Below are 24,268 nucleotides of genomic sequence, written 5' to 3' on the forward strand. Positions count from 1 at the left end.
AATCTCTCAAAATCAACTAACTCTGGCCAAACCGTTTGGCATGGCCCCTGTTAAATAAATAACACAAATGCAATCTCAGTGGTGACTCTGTAGAAAGCTCGTACAATATTTGGTCCTATATACCCCAACTTCTTCAGCCACGCCCACGTGAGGTAAAGAAGGAGTTGCTGTTGCTGTGCGTTTTTTCCACTATTATGTTGACGTCCCCAATTATGTGATTGCAAGGAACTAGAAGCTGACTCTCTGAGGCTGAACAGTAATCTGGTTGACATTTAGGGGCCCAAGCCTCCCTCCTCTCGTGGTCCATGATCATCAGCTCCTTGGGCCTGTTGACATTAAGAGAGAGGCTGTTCATCTGGCATCAATATTGTTGTTGTATAGATCCCTGAGTTATTGGCATATAGACCGTAAACCGCAGAGGAGAATGGAGGGGACTGGACGGGGGGGTAGGACCAAGGGATTTGGGATTTGTTTATAAACATTTTGGTATTTGTTTATAAACATTTGTGATTTGTTTATAAACATTTGTGATTTATTTATAAACATTTTGGGATTTGTTTATAAACATTTGGGATTTGTTTACAAACATTTGGGATTTGTTTATAAACATTTGGGATTTGTAAGTCTCATGGGGGGGGTAGGACCACTACCAGTTGACCTGTAAGTCTCATGGTCGGGGGGTAGGACCAAGGGATTTGGGATTTGTTTATAAACATTTGTGATTTGTTTATAAACATTTGTGATTTGTTTATAAACATTTTGGGCTCTGTATAATATGTTGCCTAGGGCCTCAAAAGGCCTAGAACCGGCACTGGGACTGGTGTTGTGCATGTAGTCTATAGAATTCTCACATAAGTGTTCCTCTGCTCCAGGTGGGTGAGGGAGGTGGAGGGTTGTGGCTGCATAATCTGTGAAACTTTAAAGGTATATTCAGTGATTTCACTTAATTCAAATATCCTCACTACTATAGAGTGTGCTGACCATATAAGGAGTTCCTCCCTGTCCCCATTTAATCCCTGGGCCTGGGGTCAAAAAACCTTGTGTTTAGTTTTTGGCTAGGTGGCCCAGGCCAGCCTTCATCCAATCAGGATAGAGAGGGCCTTGGTGTGGTGCTGTTGGCCTGTTGCGTGTCCCCCCACTGTAGTGCACACATCTTGTTATCGGGGCGGACCGGGGGTTTTCCAAATCACTCAATGCTCCTTTAAAAGGAGGTTGTAACCATGGTGCATTGTGCAATATTATTTTATTAACATTTAGACAGGATAGTGATTTGATGATGCTCGTGAATCTTGAAGCTCTTGATTCTGAATCTTTTTTTTCTCTCCTTGCTCTCTTTTGCACTCTCTTCCTTTCTTTAACATTTAACATCTTTTTATGCTGCATTGTCTGAAGCAAACCAGAATAATTTGTAGCCTACTATTCCTCGCTGTCTGGCATAAACACTTTAACGCCACGTTTTGTTTTACATATAAATCAATACTATTTTATGATTATTGAACACACGTTAATAAAGGCTTTTCCTCCTTTTTCCTCCTATAGTGCCCGATCATCTGTTGTTTTTCCACATGTTTTTATCACGTTTGATCCATTGACACTATTTACTATAGCCTATAGTTTTTATATCTCCTGTGAGCACCTGGTTTTGTTCTTTATTTTCTATTCACGTGTTGCCTTCATATAATTAATGGCAGCAAGCTGGGCGATCGAAGATGTGCAACCGTGACGCAGGTTGGTTGGGGCTGACGCACGAAATGGGCGGGTATTCTGTCCATTCTCCTCCTCCGTTGGTTCCCTTGAGGGGCAGGTCCTGTAGTTTAGGCCTTAGGGTGAAGACACCACCAAAGGCAGCCGGCAGGTGATCGCGTTATAATCATAGATAGCGAGTGACCTGGTTTCAGCACCGCGAGTCGTTAACAGCTCCTCCTAAGCAGAGCGGAGATTTGTCCAGAGCACCTCCTCCTATATTCCTCCCACACACACACGCGCGCACTGCACACAGTGACACACACACAGCAGGGCGCAGCCGCGCTGTGAGGTTTCAGCACTACCAGAGGCGACACAGAGCGGAGCTGTCCAAACATTCAGCACTTTGGCGGCGGACGGCCAGAAGAACAAGGCTAGACAGACAGAGAAAACACAGACATAGGAGATCCTCTCCTCCTGAACACTGTCTGCAGGCACATACATTTGTTTCAGGATGGCGTCACCATGCGCCGGCCTTTACATCCTCCTACAGCTTTTAGCTCTGAATGCAATATGCCAGATTTCTGCCTTTCCAACACCTGCCGCCTCAGATGGTGAGTTGTTCAGTGCTTCTTCTTTTTCTCACTCTCGCAGACGTTTCGTTAAAATCACGGTATAAGTTCATTCTTATTTCAGTTATTTAAAATCTCGTGATTGGCGTTAAAGTTAAAAGCCCACGAGTGACGAGATGCTTCGTGCGTTGAAATCATACGGGAATCCGGGATGCAGAAGAAAACAAACTGAAGAGGTTTTTCCACGTCGCTTAAGCGAGTTAAAGGCCGACTGTGTTCTATTTTCGCCGCAGTTTAATCTTTTGTTTGGTAATCCGATTAACTATGCCTCTGTATATGTGTAGCCTAGTTGGAGTTGTCAGTTTGAAACTTTACAAAATAAACAACTTCCAAAAAACATTGTCACCAAAATAAATGAATCAAATGCAATGTCAGTAAAAAAAAAATACATGGATTGTAATGAATTATAGCCTACATGATTAGCCTATATATCCAGATTATTATAATAAACCTTATTTTACATTTGATATGCTATTGGTTTTTTTATTTGTTATTTTGCAGATAAATTTGTTCACAACAGACAGTTGACAGAAGAAAGACCACTACAGGAGCAGGTAAGCCTTCCCTCATTCATCCCCACAGTATCCAAAAACCTTTCTAAATACTGTATATGTTTTATGTTATAGCCTATGGCCACAAGCAAGCCGTGTAGCTAGAACTTAATAATCACAGGTCATGCTTACTGGAAATTCTGAAATGTTTCTCTCGATTCTTCAGATTGCTGAGGCAGACAGTGTGAAGGCTGCAATACAGTCTGCAGGTAACCTGACCCGCCATTACCAATCAATATTCCTATGAGATTCTTATTACAATACGACATAGATGCCAGAGATAGCCTATCTATATATAGATTTCATACCGCATGCATTTTCATGAAACACCACGTTGGAGTTCTCCGTGTTTCCTAAATGCAGCCAGTAGGCTCCCAGTAGGCCTCTATACAGGTCGATCATCTTGATAAGCAACCTACTGGTGGTTATCGGTTGATTTTCATTCGAATCCGCTATTCACGCATTATCTCAGTATACTGCATGCTTCCTCTTTTAATCACTCAAACCCCATGCAGCATCCGTATTATGAGGTTTAGGTTGTGAGCTTGTCGATCAGCTATTTTCTACGAAAGCTTTCCCCACAATAACAGAAAACATTTAAAAAATCACAGTGAAGTGTGAAGTGAGTGGTGCAACGCCGTGTGGGGGTCCCCGGGGAACGCAACCAGGGTGCCGGCCCGATTCGGGCGAGCCGCCCCGCGTCCGAAACGGTTGAGAAATGACAGAGTTACCGTGTGGGGGGCCCTCTACTGTACCCACTGTACTGTACTGGCACACCCGAAATCACCATATATACAGTTAATATGCGTTTGTGTGTGTGTTTAGTTAGGTTGCGCACAGGTGGTGAAAAACAACCATGCTGTTTTCGTGCAGATGCACCCACCCACCCAACCACCCACCCACCCAGCCAGCCACCCACCCACCCACCCACCCACACACCCACCCAGCCACCCACACACACACATAGCTCCGTGAGGGAGTGGTTGCACCACTCAAAAAATACCTAGTATAGAGCCCTGAGCTCAACCATATAGGGTTTAAGTCAGTGGTTGCCAAATGTTTTAGCTCAAGACCCAAAAAAATGAAATTGGACGTTTGCCCCAGACCCAAACTAGCGAAAATAACAACTACAAGCTCACAAAGCAGTGCAAATTTTCAATTTTCACTAAAGTTCTTAAACATTGGTTGAAAATTTATGGAATTTCTTTGACGTTTCTTTTATTTCTTTATGAAATTACTGGAAGAAAATCATAGAATTTTATTTCCCCTTTGCTGTCTTCAGAGACAAAGACTCCCACTGTCCCCAAGGACACAGCATCAGAGCCGGACAGTGATGACTTCACTGTTCTCAAGTCCTTGGCCCAGGGTCAGAGGTTAAAGGAGACCAATGAGAAGCTAGCCAGAGAGGGGCAGAGCGAGGAGAAGAACATCTCAGATGATTCAGACTCCACCAAGAGCCGTCGTCTGGCGGAAGATTACGACTCCACCAAGAATATAATGGACGATGGCAAGTATCTATAGGGATTTGTATTTACCCAGACCCAAACCCTGGTACTACTTTGGTGGCTTGAATGTGTTGACTTTTGATACCTTGGTCTGTCCTCTGGCCTGCCTTTTGAGACAGACAGACAGACAGACAGACAGACAGACAGACAGACAGAGGATTATCTTCTTTTCTGCCCCATGACATCACAGTCGTTGAAGCCAACACTAAAGCTACCACATAGCTCCAACTTCCTGTTGCTATTTGGAACAATTCTTATACAAATAATACATGCACATATGAGTGTTAGTTATTGTCTTTGTGTTGGTGTTATATAAGTCAAAGTGTCTCGTTAGTACACATGGACTGGCTCTGGTTGTGCTGAGCTGGCTGGACATATTTATGTATACTCCCACTATGATGAATCAGTTTCCAATATTGCAGAACCTCCTCCTCCTTAAAATGTGTTCATGTGTTTAAGTGCCAATTGTTGTGTCGCACTACACACATGCTACAGTATAGGCTACTGCTGCATAATATGAAACTTGATACAGTATCTGCACTGATCATCAGCATATTAATGCAGTGTATGAGCTGAAGTGACTCATGTTGAAAGTGCTGAGTGTTTACCTTTTCGTCTTGTTGGCTCAACTGTGACAAAAGGCCTCGTAAGTCTAAATTTGGCCACAGCATTTGGCACAAAAATATCCATAGTATTCTATGGTTAGTGACCATAGTTTTTTTATTATTATTAATATGTTATTGTTTTGAGGGACACACTGCTACAAACCCACCATTCTGACTCAGTAAAGCACATAGAGAAGAGGAGAGAATTAATAGTATCTGTCAGATCGGTGTTGCACCCACTGAGGTGGGAGTGAGGATATTCTCAAACCATATATTATCAAACCACAACAAAATGGACAACAGTGTGGGAGAACAAAAAGAGAAGGATTTAGTGTGCTCAGAAGAAAATAGGAAATCACAATCATCTCAAACCATAGAATGAGCACGTGCCATTCTAGTCTTCACGTTGTAATAATGCTTTAAATTTGTAGTCAGACGATGGTGTTGCGGAACCCTTAAATAGCAGATCTAAGCTCACATGATTGTAGATTGTAGATCTGCTATTTTCAGCTTGCGACATCATCATGCAATTAAGTATACATCAGGTATAAGATATACACACGATTTAACGTTTTTGTGGTCTTATCTCAGATGAGCCAGAGAGCTTCCGGCAGGTGGATGGTACTCCACTGACAGCAGAGGACATTGTCCAGAAGATTGCCAACAAGATCTACGAGGAGGACGACAGAGGGGTGTTCGACAGGATCGTATCCAAGCTGCTCAAACTGGGACTGGTGGGTTCTGCATCCTTTAGCCTGACGCTTTCCCAGTTGGGATGTGGCAAATACCATACTCACTCACCAATCATTTCTACCCCCCCTTTAGATAACAGACAGTCAGGCAGAAACCCTGGAGTACCAGGTGGCTGAAGCCCTGCAGGATCTCATTACGAAGAATGCAAAGAACAATGAAATAGAGGATCTAGTAGAAGAGTATCCAGCAACCAGGGGAGAGCAGGATGACCCAAGCACTGATGCTCATATGGTACAACCTGCTAACGCATATGATGATGATGATGATGATGATGATGGCACTGATTAGATTTTTGGATTTTGCTAAGGATCCTGGAGTTCACATATAAACAAATACAAAAATACAAACAAAACAATCCAATTTGTGGAAATTGCAAGTGTGGTTGCACTGACACGTCACTTTGCTGGCTTACAATTCTCGGACTAAGAACAATAGTGTATGTTGCGTTACCTATAGCAACCACACTAGTCAGTAACGCAACACAAATTGGAAACTAACAAACAAATAAAATGGCTGAAATTACATGTTAGAAAAGAACAGTAAAAAAAGACAAACACTTCACAGTGTCAAATGCAATTTTATATTATTTAAAAAAGCTAATTTACTGTAAATGCAGCAGAGCTTTCGATCATGATGTTGATGATGATGATGATGAATGATAATAATCAATCTTCCAGGACATGTCGGAATCGCCTAGGCGTCAATATGATGAGGAGGAGGAGGAAGAGGGCGGGGAGGATGAAGACGAGACAGAGGACGGCGTGGAGCGGGGCGCAGAGGGAGACGAGGACGACACGGTGGGCAAAACGTGGAACAGAGACACCGGCGAGGGCAACGAGGTCAACCCAGAGGACGGCCTCCAGGACCTGCAGTACTTCCCCAACTTCTACCGCCTGCTGAAGAGCCTCGATTCAGGTGAGCTTCCCACAGACACAGCACAAGAGCCATGGGAGTCCTCTTTGTGTCCATGAACTCTATGGTCGCTGTGTGGCCTGTCGAGTGAATGTATGTGTGTCTCCCGAGGTCTGTGGGTCTAGTCGGTTCAAAGGGGACAGCTGGAGAGGTTGTTGTCATGGCAATGATGTTGTGAATATGAATGAGCATGAGTCACTTATTTCCATCTGTTCACGCGCTCATTGCCTTTGTTAACCTGCGGGAGACACACAGGAGCTATGGATGAAAGGAGTTGGCCACACGCCCACTCCAAACATACTGTACATACTGTACAACCGGACGCCTCACATATGCAAACACAGACCAATACTTACATACGAAATAATACAATTAAGCACGACAAGATTTCCTGCAACAGGAACGGAAAGTAATGTGGCGGAGGGGGGAAAACAATGCCTAGCGGAGTAGTTCCGTCCGCCATGTCCATTGATATTCCTTTTCAGAACCAATTGAAGGTTGATTAAAAGTTTGATTTTGCAATGTTTGCAATAAAGTTAGTTACAGATATTCCACTATTTTAACAACAATGTCCACAAACTAGTTGACTCTAATCCACATTAGCACTTGTCTGCCACTCAGTTGACTACTTTCATTCAAAAGTAATTTTGACACGAACTAAAATACAGTTTTTAAACAAACTGGTCTTGTTGATGTTGGGGTATTTGTCACTGTACATTTACACATTATGTGAAATTTGTCCTGCATTTCCCATCCTAATTATTAGGAACAGTGGATGCTATTAATACAGCACCTGGGGAGCAGTTAATGATCTTGCTCAGGCACACTTCGATACATAGACTGTTACTAAGATATTAGATGGTAAAACAAATCATTGTTTTGTTTTAGTTTTCAGTATTGCCAATATCATGTAATGTTTTTATTGTTTACTGTTGTTTTACATTAGCTGTCACATAACTCACTGATAGTGAGCTGGGGCTCTGGCTTGCCATCTGTGTGCGTGCATGCGTGCATGCGTGCGTGCGTGCGTGCGTGGATCTGTCCGTCCGTCTGTGTGATTTTAACGGACAACTGCCAGCAAATTAGAAACCAGTACTTTTCATGGCCTATATATATTTTTGGCTTTCACCTTTATTTTATATTTTTTATGGAGGGACAGACAGTAGGCTGACAGGAAATGGGGAGAGAGATGGGGGGGAAGACATGCAGTAAAGGCCTTCGGGATCGGGAGTCGAACCCGCGACACACTGCCAGACTGGATTACCAGCCAAGGTGCCTGGACCATTGAGCCATGGCCCAGGCCTATAATATTTTATTGATCACTATCTCCATCATACTCAGTCAGTCTCATCTATCTCCATCACTGACATCCCCACAATACAATGTTGTATTAGCGTAACAAACGGGCTCGCAACTCAATGCTCCAATTTAATTCACACAACAGCAATATAACCACATATTGCTGCTGTGCTGTGAATAAAACTGGAGCATTTTAAAAAACCCTTCTTGTTTGTCCTGATTCTGTTTTTGCAGTTTGGCTCAGCACCAAGAAAAGGGAGTGTGCGTTCTTTTCTGTTTGGATATTAGTGCAACAACAATGAGTGGGAAAGTACTCATGATTATAATTGACTCTGCATGGTTTGTGCTGCAGATCGAGATGCCCAGGAGAGAGAGACACTGATAACCATCATGAAGACCCTTATTGACTTTGTGAAGATGATGGTGAAATATGGCACCATCACACCAGAGGAAGGAGTCTCCTATTTGGGTAAGATTAAACAGCAGCACTGTTTGTTTGTAGATGGATGGAATCATTATAGATCAAAAACATTACAGATGGAAACATTATGGATTTGCGACCAGATTGCAGTCCTTGCAGACTGCATCATGTGCTACTGTATGGTTAATAGAGGATTGTGCATTATCAGTGGATGACAGGGAGGATTTGTTCAGATTGTATCCTTCCAGATGCCCTTTTAATTGTGCATTTCAGTGTACTGTAGAGTATTTTTATTGTGCGTCCGTGCGTGCGTGCCTATCTGTCTTTGTGTCTTTGTGCATATGCACGAAGCCAAGCTTTTATTTGCCAGTTCAGTGAAGTGTGAGTCCTGTTCAGACTGATGAGCGTCAGGGACAGCAACGCTGTTGTAACCAGGCTTGTTTTAGGACTTATCTTCTCATCTGTGACTGATTGAAAGGACAGTCTTCTGCAAAGGACAGATGTCACATATCCCCCTCTGAGCAGCCCTGACGACCCCAGGACCTAACATCTCTGTCCATACAAATTACCTTTCTCTTTCTGATAGTTGAGACTTTAGATTGCGTGCGTGCGTGTGTAACACTTTTACTTTGCGAGGAAACTGTACTGTGACAAAGCATATCATTATCGGTAACAGGAGTATTCAATAGTCCTTGAAATGACCCTCCCAGACCAACCAGCTGCGCTGACACTGGCAGCTGATCGAATGACCACATCCACCTTACACAGCCCGAGCCGATGTACTGTAGGCAGTATGGGTTGCATAGAGATGCTAGGATGGAATTGCACATCACCTAGCAACATGTCATTGGCTCCCCAGTCATTTAGTCGTGACCCCCCCCCCCCCCCCCCCCCCCCCCACACACACACACACACACACACACACACATGATTGACATAAGCTAATGTTGCCTCAAACAGATAAAGGCCATTAGCCCTCTAGGGAGAGGGAGACAGGGTACAAGGAGAAAAGGGGGAAGGGAGGAAGCAGGGGGGCAGGAAGAAGCTGCTGTGATAAATGGTTTCCGCTGTGCAACAGGTGGGCTGCTACAAACAGCCAGGGGGTAGCAGGCAGCTATAGCTAACGTGGGCAGGAGACAGCAGGATGGAGGGACATGATGGACAGGAAGATAATTAGGGAAAATGAACAGCCTAAAGATGAGTAATGAGGTTGGAGAGAACGAGAATTAGAAAAAGAAGTATGCCATCATTATCATCATAATAATCTTAACAAAAAACACATTCTTATGATAATAACTATGAGTCATAGCAATATATGAGTCATAGAGGACTTTCAAATGGTCATACATTAATTATTCCCTAACACAAACATTAAATGCCATTAACAATAAAGAGAACGTAATGTTTATTTTGTCAACATTTGTTTTACTGTTTTACATCACCATTACATCACCTAATCATAGCAACATGAGTTAGACTTTAATATATTAGCGCCCCTCACTTAACACATGGTTATTTTTGTCTCATTTCCCCGCCTACAGAGAACCTGGATGCCATGATAGCCATGCAGACCAAGAACAAGCTGGGCAAATCTCTTGGCACTCCTGATGTCACTAGAACCTCTGGTAAAAAATACATCAACATAACACTGCAAGATAAAATGTAAACCAATAAGTGGAAGAGTAGGTCCCCATTAAACCACAAGCAAAAAGTCAAATGACTTAATTGTTCCTGTGCAATGCCCATTTAATTGTCAGTTTAATTGAATTGAATTGTCAATGTTGTTGCATTGTTTCTATAGTGACCAGGCTATGAGAGCCAGACCATGCCAGCAGCTTGTGTTTTCTTAAAGGCAATAGGCCAGCATACCCTTTTCATTTCCTAAACAGCAACGTCAACCTCATAGTGTTGTGTAAATAGGCTAATTTGAGAGTTCATTCAAATGCAGGACAATGTAATTCTTGCTGCAGGGCGCATATCAAAAGGTTAAACTGCAAGATTGTCCTGCATGATTTGGGACATCTGGTCATCAACTAAACCACCAAAGCTGAGGCAGCGAAGATGCAGAAAGAGTCTGAGAACCTAAAAGACTCAACAAAGGAGGAACAGGCGCCAACTGTGACCAGTCAGTCCCATATTATGCATGCTCAGCTGTCCACCGGGTCACCAGCATAAACATCCACAAATATGGAGTGTTCATTTAACTCTGAGATCCTTTGCGGTGGATTCTATGGTTAAATTAACACTGTATTTTTACGGTGCTTTGTTCTTGGATTTGATTATTTGGGGAGGAGGGAAACATAGCCAGTTCTGAGCAGAACTTACACTATTATGTGCCTGATTATATTGTCAATGTGACTCAATGATTTTCGTTATGTTTGCCATTGTTTTGTGATTAACATTATGTCAAATAAATGAATCATGAAGAATTTTCAAATATAGCTAATCTTTAATATAGCTTATAACAGCAATAATAAATTAATAATAAATTAGTTTTGGCCCGGGCCAGCCTAGTGGTCCGGGCTCCTAGGCTTCTAATCCAGCTTGACAGCGTGTAACAGGTTCGACTCCTGATCCCAACAACCTTTGCTGCGTGTTACTCCCCCCCCCCCCCCCCCCCATTTCCTGTCAACTTACTATACACTATCAAATGAAAGCCGAAAAAAGCCCCCAAAAAGAAATATATCTTTAAGAATAAAATAGTTCTTGCAGGAAGTGCTGAGCTCGAATACAGCTCAGATCAGTGACAGTTATGTCCCAGTTCTGTCCTGAAATAGGTCAGTCCAAAAACTCCCTGAGAAAAGCTTACAGTTGAGAAACAGTTGACCTCATATCAGCTCTTGCATGCGCGCACACACACACTGCACACTGCACACACACACACACACACACACACACACACACACACACACACACACACACACACACTGTTTATGTTGGCAGCTGTATATTTACCATCTAAACATAAATTTCCACAGGAAATTCAATTTCAGTCAATAGTAGAGTAGATACTGATATCAGTATGTTAACAGCATGCAGTGAGGAAGGGCAATAATTCCCCTGATTAAAAAGCTTGTTCATACATCATTATCAGCCAAATTACTGCAAAGCTTAAGCCATAGACAAACAGCAATTTAATCGTCTTTCATCTCTAACCATGTACATTGGTGCTCCATGGGTTTATAGATTTATTAAGGGGGGAAGCGCACAGGGCCAGGGCCAACTGTGAATGTGCATAATGTGTACTAGAGTGCTATCAAATTAGAATGACCTTTGTAGGTAATTTATTGCCACTGTCAGTGTAATGGAAAAAGCACCACGCATATATTGATTTGAAAATAATTCAGTGATGTAAGTAATGAATTAGCCTTGGGACTAAACTAACCCACTATTGCACTTTGGTGCAAACCTGTGTGTTGCAGGCAATATAGTATATGTTATTGTGTATCTTAATGTCTTGTATATTCTACTCTACAACTCCACCCTAAACTACTTGTCCAGTTGTCCATCATAATCTATGAACTCATTTTTTTTGTTTCTCTCCCAATTCCAGATCGTCCTGGCAAGTCGGAGACATATTTGGAGGCCATCAGGAAGAACATTGAGTGGTTGAAGAAACACAACAAAGAAGAGGGCAAAGATGGTGAGACACTCAACCTAAATTAATATTGTACAATGACATATGAACCATACTGTACACACCCAACTTTACAGTACAATTAAATATGACACACCCAATCTTACAGTACAACATTAAAGTGTAAAGTAACTATATTTATTATTTATTATTATTTATTACAGTACAATTTTTAGGTTTTTGTACTTTACTTGAGTATTTACGAGTATTTCCAATGCTCTGACTTCTACTCCACTACATCTCAGATCCAAATATTGTACTTTTTATTTACTCCACTGCATTTTAAAACTTTAGTTACTAGTTACTTTGTAGACACATCTTCTTAATACTGTACAATGAGATACGAGAACATGCACAAGGTTAAAGTTAAACACATCACTATGTCCAAGCTTTACAATGCTAAGACTTTTCCCATTATAGTGAGTATAGTTACCCTCAACAACAAACTCAAAATTTCTAGAATTTCAGCTACATAAATGATTCAAAAGTGGAAACATGTACTCTGACTCATCATGCTAGCATCTCCTGCAAACAGGTCACAGATAGGTCCGCGGCGACACACTGAAGAATAATGTTAAAGCCTCTTTTGTTTGTCTCAATTTGCAATTAAAATGAGCATGGCAAGGGAACAGAGATGGATGCTTTATGCTCTGGCCTCATGAATATGGATGAGCATTTAATGAGCTTTAATGACCCTGTTCTAATTACATTGATATGGCTGCATTCTTCTGAAAGAAAGGCCTATTCATGTCTTCCCTTCCCTCCTACCTGGTGTGGATATTTAATAAGAGCACACACACAAATGCTAGTGTATGCATATGTGCGTGTGTGACGTTGAAAAGTGTGTGGGCAGACTAAGTTAAGTGTTTGTGTGTGTGAGCAGAATTTAAAATCTAGATAAGGATGCTGTTTGTGTTCTGATGAGAAAGCCTAAATGCAATTCAATTTTAATTGTCAAAAACTGAAATTGAAACTGCATATTGGCAAAGAAATAGACTGGAACAAAGTTACAGGCCAAAAAATAGGATGACTAGTGCAAGTCCTTCCCTCACTTGCACTTCCAATTAGCAGCGGGCGATTTCAACTTTTAGTTTTTAACCTACTGTACAAAGCACAACCAACAGCCTTATTTATTACTCTTCGTAGAGAAGCAGATTGCTACACAACATGTCAACACCTAGTGGTGCTTAAAAGATATAGCGTAAGATTCAGAGTTCAGGTTATTACTCCACTGGTGATGATGATGACCAACAGCCATGTAAAAAAGATTGGCCGGCTGTGGCTCAGGAGGTAGAGCAGGTCGACCAATGATCCGTGAGTCGGTGGTTCGAATCCTGTCTACATGTCAAAGTGGGGAAGACACTGAACCCTACAGTACATTGCTTCCAATGAGTCTGTCGGTGCTACTGTAGCTTGTTACCATTGGTGTGTGGGAAGTGAGGACGCTGGTGTTGACTGTTCGCCGCTTGAATGAACCATTGTAAAAGCACTTTGAGATAAAAATGCTATTAATTAAAAATCAAACCATCTCGAAGCCCAACAATTGTTAATGCTCATTGGGCTGATACACATGACTAGTGACTACTGGTGTGACCTAGATTCCTGTGTAGACACAAATAATTCCTGATGAGGACTATATTAATAGCTTACCCATGCACAGTCAAATCCAGGTTTTACTGTGCAGGAGCAGAGGGCCCGGGGGGGGGGGGGGGGGGAGGAGGGGAGAAGTGAATGTCCACTAGTGCTCCTCTTCGTCCTGTCCCAATACAACCCGCGTCATTAGCATTCTAGTGTGTGCAGCGGGTGTCTGAGAGAAGAGCGACCTCGCTCCCTGCCTGACTGTCAGTGGTGTGGGCAACGCACACACGCACGCTGCGTCTCTCTTATGTTTGGTTTCTGGTTTTTGGATCTATAGAGGCAGTTATTGTTTTTCTACTGTACCACAGAATGCATTAAATGTCGTACTTCGCTCACTTTCCCTGGCAAAATAAATGCAGGTTAACGTCAACAAAGACCCCTTCCATCTAATAACGGTGTCATAGAAACAAAGTGGGCAATAAACAGTCATTGTGTTTACTCTGCAAGAGTCATTAGGACTGTTTGTGTTTGTGTGTGTGTGTGTGTGTGTGTGTGTGTGTGTGTGTGTGTGTGTGTGTGTGTGTGTGTGTGTGTGTGTGTGTGTGTGTGTGTGTGTGTGTGTGTGTGTGTGTGTGTGTGTGTGTGTGTGTGTGTGTGTGTGTGTGTGTGTGTGTGTGTGTGTGTGTGTGTGTGTGTGTGTGTGTGTGTGTGTGTGTGTGTGTGTGTGTGTGTGTGTGCGTGCGTGCGTGCGTGCGTGCGTGTGTGCATAATACGTATGCATTATGCACATTAACCCTACATAGAGTAGCCAGAGGAACAGATGGCAATGCCTTAGCTGTTCCAGTATTGAGTAACCATAGTCAAGCGCAACAGTAAAAAAAATGTATGCTGAATGCAATCACAGTTTGGTGGAAGAAAAAAATCGAACTACTTGAATATGGCGTTTTCACATTTTGAAGCTACAAAGTGGACTGTTAAAAGCAGACTATCTAGCATAGTATTTCACTTTTTTAGCTTCAAGATTTGAAGATGCGAACAAAATCAACTGGGTCATTTTTTTTCTTTACACCAAAGGTGATTGCAGTTATTCTTTACTGTTGGCCTCTACACAGACTGGATAAATGTATAACTAGCTTATCTTCTTGGCTGTTCCTCTGCATTTCTATTCCTCACATCTGTGTGATTACTCTCAGAGACAGTAGTCGTGTTGGTGTTGCTGTGATGCATATTAGTAGTAGGCGATAACATGGTATATATATCTAGTGCATTTGCATGACATTTGCATCTGCTTTGGTACTGAGAATGTGTAAAATATAAATCTGAGCCAGGACTTTGTTGGTGCAAATGATGTACACTTCATAATGGACATTTAATTTTGTTGCATTGAAAGCTTCCTAGCTAAATCCTCAGTGTTTATAGTCTGATAACTGGACACATTACTAGACATCAGAGTTACACTTTAATCATGTAAGAGCATCAAGATGATGTTTTGTTCTACCTCTTCCTGGAGCTAGATGCTCGAAACGTCACTTTCAGTAATACTATACATTATCCATAGGAGTGTTGCGACTCTATTTTCTATTATCTTAACATAATTAGTGTGTTTGCCACTATTGTAATTGTAACACTTTATTATTATTATTATTCTATACGGAGTAAAAAAAATTGGATTCGCTACTCCTCCCACAGTTTTGACGAGCACAATTAGTAGAAGGGCCCTATGTAAGCGATTGCGGCAACAACACAATTTTTCAAAATTGCGACTTTTCTAGTTCTGTACAGGACTTGTGAATATATCGCTTGGATGTGTGTGCCTATGTAAACGTTTTTAGAGGTACACCCTCTAACTGGATATTTGGATAACCACTTCAGGACAGGCCATCTTGTCGGTCTAACATCAGGTCATGTAGGCTACAGCCCTTCAGCAGAAAGGACCACACACATTTTACATTTGACCTTAATCCGTCCTGATACTCGTTCTAGTTTTACCAGATAATGACTTGTTTGGGTGTCTCTTCTCAAAGCTTAGTGTCTCAGATGTCGTGTGGTCCATATATTTGATTAAGATCAGCCCATCGCTTCCGATTTAAAAGCTTTACTGTACACGATGAGCTTCAGTGGTCAGGAACGGACATTAATGCCAGTAAGAGAACCGTTATTGCCTTCAACTGTCTACAGTCCAAGAGTATGACCCATGCTTCCTGTGTCTGGCCCTCCAGATTATGACCTGTCCAAACTGAGGGACTTCATGGACCAGCAGGTGGACTCGTACATCGAGAAGGGCATCATCGACAAGGATGAGGGGGAGACCATCAAGAGGATCTACGGAAGCCTGTGACCTTAGACAGAGAAACCGCCACAACCCAATCGATGGCCTCGCGCATATTACGGAGTCTGGATCCGCGCTGCAAGAGAATCTTAAATATCCACTGTTAAGTCCAATATCATGGTCTAGCAGTGGATGCAATATTGCCCAATAAGGCAAAGTATTTACTGTTTATTTAAAATCAACCATTAAGGGGAACACAGTATATGACACTCCCCATATATATACAGGAGGAATGTATTAATATTTATGCTATCAATTAAACAAATTGAATTATTAATTACAACCAAATTAATTAATCAATGATTCTTGCACACCAAGATGATTGGGTCGTTTATTTTTCACACATTGAGCGAAATCAAACACGTATTTATCTAACCTACTTACAGTATACAGTACATACAACTAAATGATAGTATTTTCTATCTTGCAGACAAACATGTCTCTGGAATGAATAGTAAATGATCTATGAGACCAGGGTTCGTTTTGGTGGGGGGGGGGGGGTGGTTAACTACTTAAGCCCTATAAAAAGTGACACATTTTTGGATCAACAGGGATAATGGATATCATGCTTTCTTTTGTAAATTGTGTACCAATCACACGTACTGTATGTACAGTAATTCAGTCTGACCAGAAGCAGGGATGAAAGATATCCCAACTGGCAATAAAAATCAATGGACAGAGGGGTGGATATAATTTCCGCAATTTCCATTTCCGCAATTTCCGCAATTACGCAATTTCCATTTCCGCCCCCACCCAGCAAATCGAACCCTGTTTAAGACTTTCTATAAGGCTTTTCTCTTCAACTATGGTTTGCAATGACTTATATTCATTATGTAATCTGTCTATTCCGTTTTCTTTCCAGCATACATGTGAGATCTTAATGTATCCTTGCTTTTGACTCAACCAAACACTGATTTGATCACTACCATCTTTATGCTCAGTCTTCTCTGCTTCAATCTGTCTGGTGCCCACTAGAGGGCACACTCTGTCTTTCCTTAATCTGCATGTCTCAATATATGAAATATTTACATTTCTTTAGAGACACAAAATGAAGTATTTTTAAATGTAAATATTTGTGATTTTTTCGTATCATGTAAAAGCAATTAAAACATTGCTTTTCTTTACCAGTGTCATCTTCGTGGTGGGGGCGGGACGACATGCAAATTAGCACAAACAAAAGTTACAAAACCACATAAAATATAAGACTGTCTACATGACATGTTTAAATAGGTATTTATTATTTATTCTCCGACAGAAAACAAAACAAAAACAAAGTGAAAAGCACGACAAAACAGCCATTTCAGATACAGTATTCCACACACAAATAATAAGGTACATTCACAATTTAAGAAGGAGTCCCTTCTTTTCCTACAAGTAAAGCTCCTATTGGGTAAACAAAACGTTAAAAGGCTTGAGTCCATCCACAGCTTGTGGTTGGGGAGTGTTCATACAGAGAGGAAATACTGATTGTAGGAACATCTCAATATGTGTCTTTCCATCAGTAGTGAGGGGATTTACGTCACCAGAAGCTGTTAGCAAGGATATCAAGCTAACCATCGTAGAATTGCTTAACATGGGGTGGAGTGAGTGGCAGAACGGCAGAGAATCATAATCGTGGATGGTAACATGAGCCTTGTTATAGCATATACAGTATGTCTCCCTCATGACTCCCATGAATTGTACAAAACCATAATGAATGACATTTCCAATATCCACTATAGTAACAGCGCCATATTATCAATAAATAAAAGGCAAAGATGAGACTGGATATATGAGAGAGTGTGTGTGAGAGGACTGTAGGTAAACAATCTTGTTCAGGACAACTCCTGGTACGAAGACGTGGGCTCTGTGTAGTCCTCATTGTCCCTGCAAACACATACACCTTAAGTTAATTAAAAGAACACAATTTATTCTCTCTCGCTTATCCACACACAGTATTATCCGAGGAACAATGGCAATTTATAATTGCAAATTCTGGGGATACCTACTATTTTTCAGCAAACAGAGGCCATTTGATAATACTAGTCTCCTGGGAATAGGGCTCAAGACTCTTTCTTATGCTCACTCCTTTCAATTAATTGGCCACCGTGGTGCTTAGTTGAGAGTACACGTGAATAATGAATGAGGCCAACACTGACCCGTTCTGCCTCATACAGGTATCTCAATAATACATCATGTCAGTATTCAGGCCTTTATCATCCTGTTGGAAGTTTTATTGTAATTGTCTCTACAGTCGAGGAAATGATTAAGTCTGTACTGTGGGGGTCAGAGCCTGAAACTCATCAAAAGAGTCATCTTTAAGTGTATGCAAACAGAATTTGTAATTCCTAAAAGGCAAAAAGAAGAGCCATTTGCAAATATTTAAAAAAGAGATAAACAGAAGAGAAGATGCAGACGAAAATCACACATCTACAAGAATTTTACAATCTCTCTCTCCCCATTTCCTGTCAGCCTACTGTCTATCCCTCCAGAAAAAGAAAAATAAATAAATATATATATATATATACACACAAAGGTGTACCTTAATGAATGCATGTGAAATTTAAGCCTTACACTTACAGAAACCACTTGCTACATAATTATTTTATATTGTATAATTAAGCTCATAGGCCTGCCCTGTAGTTCAGCTCACAGAAAATAAATGTTTGGTTAGTGGAGAGGAAGTTAAACTGGCATGTGGTCTGTTTGCTCTCGGGCAGTGTGTAAACGTTGGCGAGTGCCTTTTGTTTGAGTAAATGTACTCTTCCAGTTGGCCAGTCTTTGACCTGGAGAAGTTGTCTTGACAGTCAAGACTAAGCATGACTTTGCATCCACTGGTAAATAAAACATCTGAAGCCCCACAGAAAAGTTGATCTGACAAAACAAATTGTAGTCTTTGTGAAGCCTACAAACAAATGTTACTAGTACAGTACATCAAGTCAGTGTAGGGCTGTAACTAATTTATATGTTGTTGTGCACAAGCTGTGAGTTTGTAGATCTGCTATATCTACCAGCTCACAATTCATTTAAATCAAGCTGTAATAGAGGGGAGACACAGCAGCCTTGTATGTCAAGAGTTGAATTTGATGTGAGCAGTCACCTGTAGCTGTTGTTTTAAAGCTGTGCTATAGTAAATTATTGGAGTACTGTAACTCTGACAAGATACCCATACTGTAGCAATACCCCACGTTGTACTTATTCATGGGAACTGATCACATTGTAAACCATTGGTAGCTCACGTGACTGCTTGTTACTAAAAGAAGGGTAATGAAACATTATCCTGGACTGCCATGATGGAGACTGGTTTAACAGCTACCATAAAGTCTGCTCAGGGAAGGCCTGCATCCATTTTGACTTAACTACAGCAGTACAGTGGTTCTGAAATGTTTTCATGTCAAGGACACCCAAAAGAATATGTACTTGGCCATGGACTGGACTAAAACGGAAGTAGTCCAAAATACCAGATTTACCAGCCTTTAACAGGGTAGAGAGCTAACTACCCTGTAGGTGAATTGAATATGTAGGACCACAATGGAAACAATCCCTCAGCGCTTTCCTTATCCTTTTAGCATTATCGTATAGCTTAACTGTACTATACTTTTTGCAAACTGATAATAAAGTATTCAATCAAATCAATCAACATGAATTGTTGGAAACAAAAGCCTCTGTTTGTAGATGTAGCATAGTGACTCGTCTCGTCCCCAATTAAACTTGGTGCCAGGCAACTAACCCAACAACAGAACACATGTGTGAGCGTGTTGTCTGTCTCAACATGCAATGTCAGGGGAACATGTTTGTGCCAGGTACGGACCGCAGCAAGATGCCAAATATCATTCTAAATAAAAACAGTGTAGAAGTGTAACCAACCAACCAGAAGTGTAACCAACCTTTGTATTTGTGCTGCCAGAGGGATGTGGGGGGGAAAAAATATATGTCAATTGTTGAAAATACTTATGTGTAATATAAAGAAAATGAATAAACATATGTTTAAAAAAAAAAGGAAAAAAAAAGAAGTGTAACCAACCAACAGTGTAACCAAACATCCAATTTTATATTCTTAGAGTTGAATTAATACTGGGGATTTTGCGGTGTAATGGACCGTTACATAATTTGCCATCTGGGTCATCATATCATTTAACAACAGACATGCAAAAGACCATTATGCTGGGATTGTACATCCTCCCATCCCCTGCCTTAATTCCATTGTGTCCCCAGTCCCCACCCCTAAAGTTCCTTCTCATTTTTCTAGCCTCCAGTGGTACTGGTTCACAAACCTTTTTGGCAACCCAACGTTGTAAACTTGTATATCGGCTGTTATTGGCAAAGAGATTTGGTGTAGATTGAAACAGAACACACCAAGTACAGTGCAACTCAGGTCAGTTTTACTAAGAATCGAAGGGTTATATCATACACAGGGTATAGTATACACACAGTGGCCTGGTCCTAGTGTCAATTCGAACAGAAAAGACAGAACCACAGGAGGTGTACAGGAAAGAAAGTAAAGGCTTCTGCAATGCACCTTCTCCTCTATGCCTCTGACACAATCTCCTATGAAAGGCACACACATGCAGCTGTGGCAGTGTCGCACACACTGATTAAGACGACATATGACTCAGCATTTGTGAGCATAGCTATAAGCTAATAGTCCTGGGTCCGTCTAATATGAGTAAAACTGATATTAGGTTTGCACGTTTTTCATGAGCGAGTACGAGTGTTTTTTTTGTTTTTTTTTATGCAACAACTTTTCAAATTTTTGATCATGTATACTGATCAGGATTTAGCCCTTTTGAAGTATATCCTAGAATTATACAATTCAATCATTACCTTAACAACCAGTCAATTACAATGTGCCTGTTCCTCCAAAGCGCCTCGTAAGTTGTTTTATAAAACACTTCATATTGCACTAAGATATTCCAAAATCACTGACATTTTGGACACAAGGAATAGTGTCCAATACCACTGGATAGTGGTGTGCATTCAAGAAGAAAAAAAAGGGGGTTCATGACATCGGTTAGCTTCATCGATACAGAGTACCAATATTTTACCCTGGAATCTCACTGAAAGGTCACTTTCTAGGGACCTTGTATAATTCATTCACCCCCCCCCCCCCTCCAGCTTTCATGCTGATGGAGATCTGTGTGAGGCAAATGTCAGCAGCCCTGGCATTCAGGGTGACACTATGCAAATGCAACACTGATTGGACTGGCGTGAATCTATTCTACGTCCGAGCATGGACATGGTAACGCCCCACCTGCGTCTGATTGGCCTACCGACACTGCCCGTCTTGACCCCCCATGGTCTCACCAGAATGTCCTCCGAGAATGACAGCTTGGCACGCGTGACAGGCTGCAGCCTTGAAGTTGTAACTAACTTGTAACTTTTATTTTTGTAGAAGAGGCAAACTAATATTGTTTATGCCGTTTGCTTTGATTGAATAATTGATTGAACACGTACTTTGTACGTTCTACTATGATTTGATTTGGGTGTGATCTAACTAAAGTGTTTGTGTTGATTATCGTGTACTAATCTAATTATAGAAAACTAATACTAAATAAAGAATGAAGAGAGGTGCAAGAAGAAAAGGTGCAAGAGACCTTGCACTACAATAATGTTTCAAGTTTACACATACAAATACATTACACAATAATCAACAGTACACACAATCAATTATTCCATCAAAGCAAAAGGCATAAACAATATTAGTTTGCCTCTTCTACAAAAATAAAAGTTATTGTTGCACGTGCCAAGCTGTATTCTCTTGTATAATTTCCCACCACAGAGTAACCTTGTGGCAGACTATCCAGCATCTATCCTCCACCTCTGGGGCGGCCGGCATTGTCAGTAGGCCAAACAGAGTCATGGGGGGCGTTACCATGTCTATGCTCGGACCGTCGGACGTAGAAAAGATTAGAAACATTGGACTACAGGTCACAAGGGGAACATTTCTGAGATGTGCAGAGCTCAGAATGTGTATCCCCCAGACCTACAGACAAATACATGTGTAGTGGTTCAGCTCACCACCGGAGCGGTGGTCACCTCACCACCGAAAATCCAGACTATGTATGAGCCTTGAGTGTAACCCAGTGTGTTTCAGCACCTCACCTTACTTCCTCCTCTTTGAGCCTGCGCGCTTCCTGCGTTGACTGTTTGATTTGCAAGTCCAATCTGTGTAAGAAGTCTTTGGCTGACAGCTCCTCTGGTTTGGAGGTTTCCTCTGGGGGTGGGGAGGGAGCGGGCGAGGGTTCCTCCGAGTCCTGTGTCACACAGGGTACGTCCGAGTCCTGGGAGGACAGGGAGGCAGCCTCCCCTTCCCCGTCAGGGGATTCCAGACAGAGTCCGTTAAATATGAAGCGTTTCTCCGACAGTACCGGGATGTTGAGGAAGTTCCTCAGAAAGATGCAGTCGTTACTGAACATCTTGTTGGCTCTCTTGAGGTGCTCCATCTGCAACAGCAAAGTGAAATTAACCGTCAGTGGCTAAAAACCCAAGCATGATTCACATTTTATCTTTCACAATGAAGTAGACTCTAGAGCCAACCTACATCACATCATTCATTCGGACCACTCTGTTGTAGTTCTTGTACCAAAGTCAGATAAATAGTTACCGGTAATTAATGCTTATGCTTGTGTAAAGGCCAAACCGCACCAATGCAACTAGTCGCAATTCCTTGCAACAAAACAGTTTTATGGTCAACTGCACCAATGCAACTGCCATTGGGGATAATGGTTGCAACTGATGTTGTATGGTGAGAGTCATTGGTGCAATAACTGTGATTTGGGCTTCATTTCATTTGGACAACATGATCATCCATAAATTACAAAGTTACAATGCACAATATGTCAGGCTAGTGTTCATTTTTACTGTATGTTTTATGCTAGCAGGATTTAGAATACTGTATGTAAAACCAAGCAACTATACATAAAACTGAATTTACCATTAGCCCACTAGTATTATTGATTATGGTTTGTCAGCTAGCAAGTGAAGACATGTCACAAGGGCACATTCCGATGTGGAAAACGTTCAGTGCATCAAATAAGTCAGTCCAAGTGGCTGACTCATTCTGAAGGAGCTGTGCTGAACACTGCAGGCCTATTTGTGTTGACCAAATGCTTGCTTGTCTAAGCAGGTTCCCCGGCCCTGAATCTTGAGGAAACGAAGATGAATGCAAACTTCAAGCACCTAGTTCCTTGCTGTAATGAGCCCCACCACAAACAAAAATTCTGAGGATTAGGAATACAGCAACAGACAGTTTGGTAATTCATTCAGTGTTGCAGCATCATTGATCACAGGCCTGTCTGAAACTATAGCCTAATAGCCCTGAAATAGCCCAAGATTTAGACTCTCACACAGTCTTGAGTGCAGAAGGTGAAAGATATTAAGTGCTATGATGATTCATTGAGACCAGTGAAACTCTAACGGTACTAGTGTGTTGTGGTTTGGTAGTTAGTCCTAATAGTCCCCGCTGGAGTGACGCACGCAGCCCTGGCCCCTGATCAAACACACCACCACACGTCATATTTAATTAGATTTTAGACCTGTATTCTCTGATGAAAATCATACAGCCCAATTCATGAAAACCGACCAGCCTTACCGTAACACCATATTTGAGAGCGATCCCCTGTAGGGTATCGCTGTCTGTAACCCGATGCTCAATGAATTTCTCTCCCAAAGAAGTGGCGACGCTGGCGGTGCTCCCGTACGAGCGGATCTTGGTTCGGGCCAGGCTCTGGGACAGCTCGCTCTCCGACTCGGAACCCGACCTGAACCGCGGAAAGATGGGTCCGATGGGAGCGGCGGGACCGAAACGTCCTCTTCCATCCCGCAACGGCAGGACGGGCGAGAACTCCGCCATCTTCTCTTGAATAAATAAAGAGCGTAATTGCTGTTTTTAAATGCCGCCAACTGACGCGGGAGGGCTGGTCGCCGCTCTTTCAGGCAGCGGGGAGCTTCCAGTCTGTTGTTTTGCTATGCATGGCAGCGTCGGCTTGGAAATTTCGGGTTCCACTTGTGTCCTCTCATTTTCTCTTTCGACACCACAGATCCGTTACGTTTACGTAGGGACGTGAAGACTGAAGAGCGTCCTGCGTCTCCTAGTCCCGCCCCTATGGCTCTGGTCCCGCCCACTCTATGGATAAGTTTGTCATTGAGCTTTTAGCCCCAAATTTAGTTGATTGATGAATGATGATCAGATGATGATGATTTATTTAGGTGATGTTTAAAGAAATAATAATACAATATTTACCGGATAGGATGGTCATCCTGGCGGTGGCCAGGATGACAAGGCGTCAGCAATTCTCTGCTTGCTTCTGGCTTTAGTTAGCCTGGCTACAAAGTAAGTGCAGCGAATTTCTGTGTTAACTTATCACTCCATTTATAACCCCTTT

The 24,268-nt window shown here is 41.9% G+C and overlaps 2 protein-coding genes across 2 annotated transcripts; one reads left to right on the top strand and one right to left on the bottom strand.

Annotated features, from left to right (window-relative positions):
* The first annotated feature begins 1,874 nt into the window (after positions 1 to 1,874).
* scg3 (secretogranin III) lies at positions 1,875 to 17,029 on the top strand. The gene is made up of 12 exons (XM_080765294.1): positions 1,875 to 2,297; positions 2,817 to 2,869; positions 3,033 to 3,075; positions 4,149 to 4,373; positions 5,568 to 5,710; positions 5,802 to 5,960; positions 6,407 to 6,644; positions 8,293 to 8,409; positions 9,903 to 10,023; positions 10,401 to 10,486; positions 11,915 to 12,004; positions 15,796 to 17,029. Exons 1-12 carry the CDS (start codon positions 2,198 to 2,200, stop codon positions 15,912 to 15,914), a joined length of 1,494 nt encoding a protein of 497 aa, XP_080621420.1. The 5' UTR covers positions 1,875 to 2,197; the 3' UTR covers positions 15,915 to 17,029.
* Positions 16,232 to 23,922, bottom strand: lysmd2 (LysM, putative peptidoglycan-binding, domain containing 2). The gene is made up of 3 exons (XM_080765284.1): positions 23,476 to 23,922; positions 21,987 to 22,327; positions 16,232 to 17,771 (listed from the first exon to the last, which is right to left on the bottom strand). The coding sequence occupies exons 1-3, from the start codon at positions 23,734 to 23,736 to the stop codon at positions 17,720 to 17,722; spliced, it is 654 nt and encodes a 217-aa protein (XP_080621410.1). The 5' UTR covers positions 23,737 to 23,922; the 3' UTR covers positions 16,232 to 17,719.
* Between the last annotated feature and the right edge of the window lie 346 nt (positions 23,923 to 24,268).

This window comes from Protomyctophum bolini (genome assembly GCF_963924005.1).
Source record: "Protomyctophum bolini genome assembly, chromosome: 1".
In the NCBI taxonomy this organism is placed as follows: Eukaryota; Metazoa; Chordata; class Actinopteri; order Myctophiformes; family Myctophidae; genus Protomyctophum; species Protomyctophum bolini.

Coding starts and splice junctions, on each gene's coding strand:
- scg3 (XM_080765294.1), top strand. CDS start 2,198: ATGGCGTCACCATGCGCCGGCCTTTACATCCTCCTACAGCTTTTAGCT. Junction 8,410..9,902: donor GGAAGGAGTCTCCTATTTGG/GTAAGATTAAAC, acceptor CCCCGCCTACAG/AGAACCTGGATGCCATGATA. Junction 10,024..10,400: donor ATAACACTGCAAGATAAAAT/GTAAACCAATAA, acceptor CATCAACTAAAC/CACCAAAGCTGAGGCAGCGA.
- lysmd2 (XM_080765284.1), bottom strand. CDS start 23,736: ATGGCGGAGTTCTCGCCCGTCCTGCCGTTGCGGGATGGAAGAGGACGT. Junction 22,328..23,475: donor CTCTCAAATATGGTGTTACG/GTAAGGCTGGTC, acceptor TTGCTGTTGCAG/ATGGAGCACCTCAAGAGAGC. Junction 17,772..21,986: donor CTCAAAGAGGAGGAAGTAAG/GTGAGGTGCTGA, acceptor ATGTGTTTGCAG/GGACAATGAGGACTACACAG.